General features: G+C 39.6%; 1 protein-coding gene across 2 annotated transcripts in view; it reads left to right on the plus strand.

The window, feature by feature from the left end:
* Window positions 1-9,377, plus strand: part of LOC128692128 (heat shock cognate 71 kDa protein) — a 31,910-nt gene extending 22,533 nt beyond the window's left edge. For both annotated transcript variants that reach the window (XM_070080310.1, XM_053781150.2), the window contains exon 2: window positions 7,004-9,377. In XM_070080310.1, the coding sequence (XP_069936411.1) occupies window positions 7,007-8,938 (1,932 nt within the window). In that variant the 5' untranslated portion in view covers window positions 7,004-7,006 and the 3' untranslated portion in view covers window positions 8,939-9,377. The remainder of the gene's footprint in view (window positions 1-7,003) is intronic.
* Window positions 9,378-10,167: the final 790 nt, after the last annotated feature.

Genomic DNA, 10,167 nt, shown 5'->3' on the forward strand with positions numbered 1-10,167 from the left:
ATAATAATAATAATAATAATAATAATCATTGCTTAGTTAATCTTAAGTTAATTTTAAGCCAGCCCGTAATGCTATGCATAGTATAAGTGGCTTTGGCATACTGCTCTTATCTGTATTTTTTTTGTACCTCTGTATGTGTGCACAAATTGGAAATAAATAAATAAATAAATAAATGGTAAACAAAGTTAAATGGACAGATGGTCACTATGAAAAAATATTGGTTTAGGAGTAAGATCTGATTTGTAATATTAGATAAATTGAGCAGTTTATTGCACAATAAAAGTAAAAAAAAAAATGAGGTAGTTGGTACTAGCTAGCAAAAGATAGTTTTGGTACTTGCAAAAAAGTAATTGGAATATACACTAATTGCATACACAATGTAAAGTGACTAAAAAACAAGTAGTGATAAACAAAATTAAATGGACAGGTAAGAAAAAATGAATATTATTAATTTGGAGTAAGATTTGACTTGTAATTTAAAATTATGAGAAATTAATAGCAGTAAGAAAGAATTATAGAGTATTGGAGGTAGTTGGCATTAGCTAGTGATGAAAAATAATAAAAATAATAATGTACAATATAATAGTAACGTACACTATATGCACCACACGTATATATGTATTAAGGGCACTTATCTAATCTGTTACAGAAATGTCAGCTTTTCTAAGGAAGGTAGAGAAATCATGTTCGTTTGAGATGGTATATTGTTGTCCTGTTGATGTTTTCCTTACTAGTATTTTCCCATCTCGCGTGAAACACTGATGTATTTTGTTTTCCTGTTTAAGTTTTCTCAGCCTGAACAGAAGGTTTTGACGTTTTTTTGTTAGACACTCATTTATGTACACTCCATTTTTCATTGTAATTGCTGATTTAATTAGGTCCTTTCTTTTATCGTATGAATGAAGTCTGATCATTATACTGTGTTTACTTCCTGGTTTTCCTAGCAAACGTGTTTCTTTGATTTCATTGTTTTGCACGATGACTTGTACGTGGTCCTGTATTATCCTGACAGCAGTTTCTTTGCACTGAGCTTGTGTTATGTCGCTAGGAATGTGTGGACTGTTTATTATAACTGCATCAGACAACTTATCTTGTTCAGTTTTGTCGTCTTGGAAATCAAGGTATTCATTTAGTCGAGTGTGCATGTTCTGATTCCAGTCCTTGATTGCTTCTTCAACCTTCATATTTATTGTTGTTATTTGCTCAGTGTGACTGGCTGTAGCTGCTTTTAGAGTATTTTCTGTGTCAACACTTCCCGATGTAATCTTCTCTTCAAGGTTTTGGATCTTATTCTCGAGGTTGGTTATCTTGGAATCTCGTCGCTGTATGTTTCAAGCTCATTTTGCCAATCAGTTATTCATAGCTGCTATAAAGTTGTTAACTGCTGTCTCGTTATGTAGTCTAAAGGTTACTTTAGTAATGTCTCGTGGCAGTTTGCCCAGATTAGTTATGAGAAAGGTTGGGTAGTGGTCTGTAGTGTTGTCTGAGATTATGCCTGATTTTAACCCTTTGAGGGTCGACAGGCCCTCTCCGAAACTCGTTCTCAGGGTCGGCCAAATTTCAAAAAAAAAAAAAAAATATTTTTTCTTAAGTTTTTTTTTTCTAAACATTATAGGCTAAACAAAAAAATTTTAACGTCAATACTTACCGAGATATGGAGGCATGAAATTTGCCAAAATTGAACAACATATGGTAACATCGCCGACTGCCGTCACCCGGTATTTTTCTATTTACTTTTTTATGTACTATTTTCAATTATTTTTCAATTTTTCTTTTTCTGAGTAACTTTTATGGCCTCTGAGGCCAACATGATCAGTATTTTGTAAGTTATTTCTTTTTCAATACTACACAATAAGGGCGTAAACACTGTTGTCATTTTGTTTACAGAAAATATTTACACAAACAAACGATATGAAATGTTGTTTATTACTATTTTTCTATATTTTATATACACATATACAGTCATGGGGAATGTTTCTAGAAGTTCTGAAGCCTGTGGAACTCTTTGAAACATGGTGTAATGCACAGTGGAGTTTTACACTCCTCACACATAAAACGAGTGTCTCTGCGTTGTTGTGTGCGTTTTTTTGTATGTGCACAGACGTAACACCTCTTCTGAGCCTTTTTCTTCAAAGCAGTAGCAGGCAGTTTTACCAGGAAGTGATCACCATGCTTCAGACGAGCAGGTAGTTGTTGAAAATTTGGTGGGCGGTCAATTGCAGGTGCTGTTCCTTGGTACTTGAATACTATTTGTCTGATGACAGACAAACAGAATTCGCCGTACTGTGGTATGTTTCTGGTGCTCATCTTATACATATAAGCATTGAGCATGGAAATGTCCAGAAGATGGAAAAACAGTTTGATGTACCACTTATAACTCTTGCGAACACAATCAGCAAACCCAATCTGAATGTCACATTTGTCCACTGAACGCATGTTGAAGGTGTAATCAATCACAGCTGGAGGTTTTAGAATGGGTTCATTTCTCTCTCTATGCTGCCTGCCACTGTCTGCCATTTCATTAGGGTGAATTGATGACAACAGTGTGACATCTCGTTTGTCATGCCACCGAAATGCCATGTCATTGGCAGCAAACGCCTGCACCTCACCTCTACGAGTGCCAGCGTCAAACCTGGGCATATGTTTCCGATTTGCACGCACTGTGCCACACATCTGTCATGTTCACTCGCAAAAAATCACTGAGTGAGGGGCTTGTGTACCAGTTATCTGTATATAATATATGCTCCTTACCAAGGTATGGTTCTATCATTGTTCGAACCACATCACCTGAGATGCCCAATAACTTCCTGGTATTTTGCAATGTATAACTTCCAGTGTACACAATATCCAATACCAGACCACTGTAACAATCACAAAGCACAAACAACTTTATACCAAAGCGTTTCCTCTTGCTTGGTATGTACTGCTTGAAAGAGTCTTCCTTTGAACAGAATCAAAGACTCGTCAATTACAAGCTTCCTGAAGGGATAAAAATGCGTACTGAATTTCTGTTTCAGATACACAAACACATTCCTAATCTTATATAACCTGTCAGTTCTGTCAGGCCTGGTTTTATCTGAGAAGTGAAGCATACGTAACATTAGCACAAATCGATTCACTGGCATTATATCACTGAAACCTGGTGTTGCAATCAGGGGGTCTGTTGACCAGTATGATTTCACTTTGTGCTTATACACATGTGGCATAAGCATTATTGTGGCAAAGAAAAGATACATCTCAGCCACAGTTGCCTCCTTCCACTGGTGTAGACGTGATTTTGGTGAAAGTAATGTTTGCCATGGTGTACTCGTAGTATGTGTTGCTTTCCATGACAATACTTTTCATCAGTGGTTCGTCAAAGAATAACTTGAAACATTCCAGTTCAGTGGCATTGTTCCCAAGTGCACAAGATGGCCGTATTCCACTTTGGCTGTCATCAAACTGGTGGGGATTTGGAACAAAATTGACAGCTTCCTGCCAATCCCAGGTGCGGTCTGCTGGTGGGTACTGGACAATGACAGGTGGTTGTGGTTGTGGAGGCTGGTGTGGTGGGTGAGTGGGGGATGGTGGCCTTTGTTCTAGATCAGCTGAGGCAGCGGCGTGGGTGGCAGCATGGCCCACTGCTGGTGCCTCACCACCGGCACCACTACCACCACGCACATTTTCCATCCCAATTGCAACAGTATCTTTGTCATTTTCACTGTCTGTTCCTGTTGTACAGCCACGGGATGTACTCCGAGATACACTCCTTCCCCTTGGTATAACATATGGCACACTACCAGAGCGCATATATCGTCGTATATACTGACGCTTCACTGGGGAATATTGCACTTCACTATCACTACTGGAACTAGTTTGAAGAGCTTGTAGTTCATATTCACTATCACTATCATCACCCATGCTCTCATCTGAGTCTGGGATTTGGGAAAATAGAAGTTTCCTCTTGGGTTCTGGAACAACTGAACGTGAACAAGAGGGCCCAGCACCAGAGGTGGAAGGCTGAGGGTCGTCTGGGTTTTCCTCACTATTACCGATATTATGGTCATTAGTTTCCGTCAAAACCTCACTAAAACCATGAAACTCATCTTCACTGGCACTTCCATCACTATTAGAACTGTCACTGGGGAACAAAAGTGTCCCAGTTCGCCGAGGAGTGAGGACCTTCTTACCGCGAGGCATGGTGGACATTGTTTACTAAGAGGGCATTGCACCACTGGGTCCCAGATTTTTTTTCTACCGCGCACACCGACCACACAGACCCATTCTCTCACACCTAGGCCTACCAGCCTTTTCGCGCGAGATTTGAGGTCGCTAGAATTTATGCGTACTAGTACGTCAAAAACCCCTACGCGTAAGACGTACTAGTACGACCAAAGGGTTAAAGGGGATATGGTGTTTGTCCAGATGTGGTCTATTAAGGAGATGCTTGTCCTGGTGATTCTTGTAGTTTTAGATATTGCTGGTAGCAACAGGCAGTTACTCATTGCGTTTGTGAATTCGGTTACTTGTGGGTCCTGGTCGTGTAGTATGTTTAAATCTCCTGTTAGTAGTAGGTGGTCTTTATTCATGTGCATCAGTAATCATGTTTCCTAGTTTTTCACTAAATTGGTAAATGTTTGACTGTGGTACTCTGTAGATGTTTATAACTGTGAGGGTTTTTTGCAGGTCTTTTGATTTAACCTTTTGGGGGTCGAAAGGTCCTCTCAGAGACTTGTTCTCAGGGTCGGCCAATTTAAAAAAAAAAATTATTTCTTATGAAAAGATAGAGAATCTTTTCCCGATCATAATGACACCAAAAGTATGAAATTTGATGGAAAACTTACGGAATTATGCTCTCGCGAAGTTAGCGGTCTCGACGATGTTTACGCATCGGCAATTTTGCCCACTTTGAGCCCTATTTTCAGCCAATTCCAGTGTACTAGTCGACAAAAATCATAACTATTTCGCTATAACTTTTTTTTTTCTATCGAATGAGTACAAGAAGCCACCCATTTACCGATTTCAACTATCCAATAAAGTGGTCAGAATTTAGCAATTTTGCCAATTTCTCACAAATTTCAAAAGATGCCAATTTCCGAATAGGGTCCATAATAAACAAGAAAGATTCCTGGCACTAAAATAACAAGTTCTCTTATATTTCTTTGGCTTTCCACTTCGAATTTTTCTTTCAAAAAAATATAAGATTTACTGTTATGCAGACTAGTACTGCATTAGTGTAGAAATGGTATAAAATCAACACACTTGTGAAAGAATTAGACTCGCCAGTTGATGTGTATTGGATGCTTGGCATGATTTGTTTACTTTTGAACTTTGGTAAAAATCGAACATTTCTGATACTTTGAACTCAATTTTAAGGTACTTTTCATTGTAAAACCAGCCAAAATCGTCTCAATTTCTGTAATATGTCTTCCATTCTATAAAATGAGACCAAGAAAACTAAATGCAACAATAAATATCATACGAAAACAGTGCAAAGTCGCTGTTTTAATCCAAAAACACTCGGGGGGGGGGGGGGTTCTCATTACGCACTGTGCCCTACAGAATTTTTTTTTTTATACTGCGCACACTGACCACATAGACCCATTCTTTCATATGTAGGCCTACCAGCTTTCTCACTAGATTTGAGGGTGCTAGAATTTAGGCGTACTAATACGTCAAAAACCCTGGGTCGTAAGACGTACTAGTATGTCCGAAACCCCCAAAGGGTTAAATTTGGCTATATGTTCTCCATGTTCATCCCTTGTGCAAGATTTATTGATTTATTGTAAAGCTTGTCATCACATAAGAACATAAGGAACACTGCAGCAGGTCTACTGGTCCATGTGAGGCAGGTCCAAGTCTCCTACTGGCTTAAGCCAATGCCCTAGTTACGTCAAGTCACATTCACTTGAGGAACGAGCACTGCATCTGACCTAGTAGCACAAGCTAGCTAGGTCCAATTTGCACCCACTCATGTATTTATCCAACTTATTTTTAAAACTACACAATGTTTTAGCCTCTACAACTGTACTGGGGAGTTTGTTCCACTCATCCACAACTGTTACCAGTGTTTTCCTATATCCTTCCTGAATCTGAATTTTTCCAACTTGAGACCATTGCTGCGAGTCCTGTCTTGGCTAGGTATTTTTAGTACGCTATTTATATCGCCTTTATTTATTCCTGTTTTCCATTTATACACCTCGATCATTCTACATCTTTCTAGAGTGCAGATTTAGGGCCCTCGGCCTATCCTCATAGGGAAGGTTTCTGATACGTGGGATCAACTTTGTCATCCTGCTTTGTACGTTTTCCAGAGCATTTATATCCATTCTGTAATACGGTGACCAAAACTGTGCATCATATTCAGGATGAGGCCTAACCAAGGATATATAGAGATGAACAACAACCTGAGGACTCTTATTATTTATGCTTCTTGATATAAAGCCAAGGATTCTGTTTGCTTTATTGCAAACACTCCTGCACTGTTGTCTTGGTTTTAGATTACGTACTGCTACCCAGAATTCCCAAATCATTTTTTGCAATCAGTAATATTAAGATCTACATTTAGTTTATATGTTGCATGGTTATTTTCCTGTCCAGTGTATAGAACTTTGCATTTGTTTATATTAACCCCTTGACTGTTGCAACCCCAAATCCTGAGGCGTCTCCTGGTGTCACAAAATTTCCGAAAAAAAAAAAAAATTTTTCTTATGAAATGATAGAGAATCTTTTCCCAATTGTAATGACCCCAAAAGAACGAGTTTGGGGACTCCTGATCTAAAAGTTGACAATACTGATTATGCAAGTCATAAAATGGAGGTCATTCTTTACACTTTACAAATGTTTTGTATAAGCTAGTCCCTGGTGTGCCCTTTTTGACATGGTAGGGGTAGTAAAGTTGTAGTTAAATTTAATTTTCTGTAATTATTAAGGCTAACTTTGCCATCTGTTAGGTTATACTGCATTTCACAATTTCTTACTGAAGCCCTTTTCTGCTCTGCTAATAAATATATTTTTCTTCTAGGTGATGACGAAAGCAGTAGGCATCGATCTTGGCACCACCTTCTCATGTGTAGGTGTTTTCCAGCATGGGAAGGTAGAGATCATTGCAAATGACCAGGGTAACAGAACTACACCATCTTATGTAGCTTTCACAGATGCAGAGAGACTTATTGGTGATGCTGCAAAAAACCAGGTGGCAATGAATCCAAACAATACAGTTTTTGATGCCAAAAGGTTGATAGGAAGAAAATTCAATGATTCTACTGTTCAGGCTGACATGAAGCACTGGCCTTTCATGGTAATTAATGATGGTGGGAAACCCAAAATTCAGATTGAATACAAAGGAGAGATGAAATCCTTCTATCCAGAGGAAATTTCATCCATGGTTCTTATAAAGATGAAAGAGACTGCAGAAGCTTACCTTGGGGCCACTGTAAAGGATGCAGTTATAACTGTTCCTGCATACTTCAACGATTCACAGCGGCAAGCAACCAAAGATGCCGGAACCATCTCCGGTATGAATGTGCTTCGTATTATCAATGAGCCTACCGCTGCTGCTATTGCGTATGGTCTTGACAAAAAAGTGGGTGGAGAACGTAATGTTTTAATCTTTGACCTTGGTGGAGGTACATTTGATGTTTCAATCTTGACAATAGAAGATGGCATTTTTGAAGTAAAATCTACTGCAGGAGATACCCATCTTGGAGGAGAAGACTTTGACAACCGTATGGTTACTCACTTCATTCAAGAGTTCAAAAGAAAGTACAAGAAGGATTTGAGCGACAATAAGCGTGCAGTCAGACGACTTCGTACTGCCTGTGAGCGTGCAAAACGTACCTTGTCGTCTTCTACTCAAGCCAGTGTTGAGATTGACTCCCTATATGAAGGTGTTGATTTCTACACTGCTATTACTAGAGCTCGATTTGAAGAAATGTGTGCTGACCTTTTCAGGGGAACCCTTGATCCTGTAGAGAAGGCCCTTCGTGATGCTAAAATGGATAAAAGTCAGATTAATGACATTGTGATGGTTGGTGGCTCTACTAGAATTCCCAAGATACAGAAACTACTCCAGGATTTCTTTAATGGCAAAGAGTTAAACAAGTCTATTAATCCAGATGAAGCTGTTGCCTATGGTGCTGCTGTACAGGCAGCAATTTTGAGTGGAGACAAATCTGAAGCTGTGCAAGACTTGCTGCTTCTTGATGTTGCTCCACTCTCTCTTGGTATTGAAACTGCAGGTGGTGTAATGACTGCACTAATCAAACGCAACACAACCATCCCCACAAAGCAAACTCAGACGTTTACAACGTATTCTGATAACCAGCCAGGTGTGCTTATTCAGGTGTATGAGGGTGAACGTGCTATGACCAAAGACAACAACCTTTTAGGAAAGTTTGAGCTAACTGGTATTCCACCAGCACCACGTGGTGTTCCCCAGATTGAAGTCACTTTTGACATTGATGCCAACGGGATTTTAAATGTATCTGCTGTGGACAAATCAACTGGCAAAGAAAATAAGATTACTATTACAAATGACAAAGGTCGCCTAAGCAAGGAGGAAATTGAAAAAATGGTTCAGGATGCAGAAAAATATAAGGCTGATGATGAAAAGCAACGTGAACGTATTTCAGCAAAGAACAGTCTAGAGTCTTATTGCTTTAACATGAAATCTACTGTGGAAGATGACAAGTTCAAGGATAAGGTTTCTGGTGAAGACTGTAGTAAAATACTGGATGCTTGTAATGATGCAATCAAGTGGTTGGATACTAACCAGTTAGCTGAAAAAGAAGAGTATGAGCATAAACAAAAGGAGGTAGAACAGATTTGTAACCCCATCATAACTAAAATGTATGGCGCATCTGGGGGTGCTCCAGGTGGTATGCCGGGCGGTATGCCTGGTGGAGCTGCCCCTGGAGGTGGCAGTGCAGGTGGACCTAAAATTGAGGAAGTTGACTAATTCATTAATTACCCCTAGTTTGATTTTTTTAAAGGCAATATTAATCACTTCTTGCACTGCAGAAAATTTTTAGCCTACATTAGTCAAAGAAAAATTAAAATATTGCTTTATAATATTTCCACGAGATCTAAAATTTATGGCCATTAGCAGTTACTATATAGGAATTTATGTAGTACTTAATATGGCAGATACCCCAAGATGAAACTTTTTTTTTTTAGTTCACCCCTCATAGAAAAGTGCCAGTATTAATTTGATGTTCTAAATTTAGCTTCCTTTAATGTGGATTTTAATTCCTAGAAATGATTTGAAAGATTTTTTTTATTCAAAACAACATAGGAAGGCATTTTGTATCTGGTTTAATTTATGAAAGTTGGAATGTGCTTAAATTATTTTGTGTATATTTATCAGTTATCTCGTCAATAAAAATAACTTTGCTTTAGCAGTGTTTTACAAAAACCAAATATTTTTTTTCTTCCTTTCAAGGTGAGGGACTTCATAAGAGTAATTATCTTTTCCTTTTGGGTTAATCCTGATTATGTTGCATATAATAAACTAGGATTTTCTTTCCATACCCAAGTGCTGATGACCACTATGAGTAAATCCTACAGGCTCAACGCTGTATCTCGTTAATCATCCAATGTTCTTTGATGCTAGACTGATCTAATTGCTTCCCATTCCCAAGGTGCTATACGATTCCTTAGCCTAAACCCTGAGGCCTGGTCATGGACCAGGCTGCAGGGTACTGACCTCTTGGAATACCCTCCAGGTAAATGGCCTCTTCAAGGGGGGCTCCTTGGCGTGGTGAAGAGGCTCTTGGTCTGAGGAATTAGCCCTGTCGGTCTTCTTCCTCAGACCGAACCTAATTACCCCCCATTCTCCCCTCCCCTATCCCATCCTCCCCTTTTTCCATTCCTCCTCCTCCTCCTCACCCCTCCCTTTTGCCCTTCCTCTTTTTAGCCTTCGTGATTTCTCCCACAGGCGCGCTAGTTCCTAGGTAGGGGAAAGGACACCGGGGTCCATCCCATTCCGTTGAGGTTTCTTGGCGGTGGCGTAGTTTGCCGTGGAATCTGGATTGCCTAGGGATGTCCCGATCCCTCTCCGGTATCCCGGAGTAGCTTTGGGTGTCTTTTGGGCGACGGGTGTATCTCTGGAAGCCACCTTTCGGATTCCGGGGGTGGTGGCTGAAGGAGGTATGCTTTGTGGCGGATATCCGGCCGCCCTCTCTTTTG

This window comes from Cherax quadricarinatus, chromosome 6 (assembly GCF_038502225.1).
Source record: "Cherax quadricarinatus isolate ZL_2023a chromosome 6, ASM3850222v1, whole genome shotgun sequence".
In the NCBI taxonomy this organism is placed as follows: Eukaryota; Metazoa; Arthropoda; class Malacostraca; order Decapoda; family Parastacidae; genus Cherax; species Cherax quadricarinatus.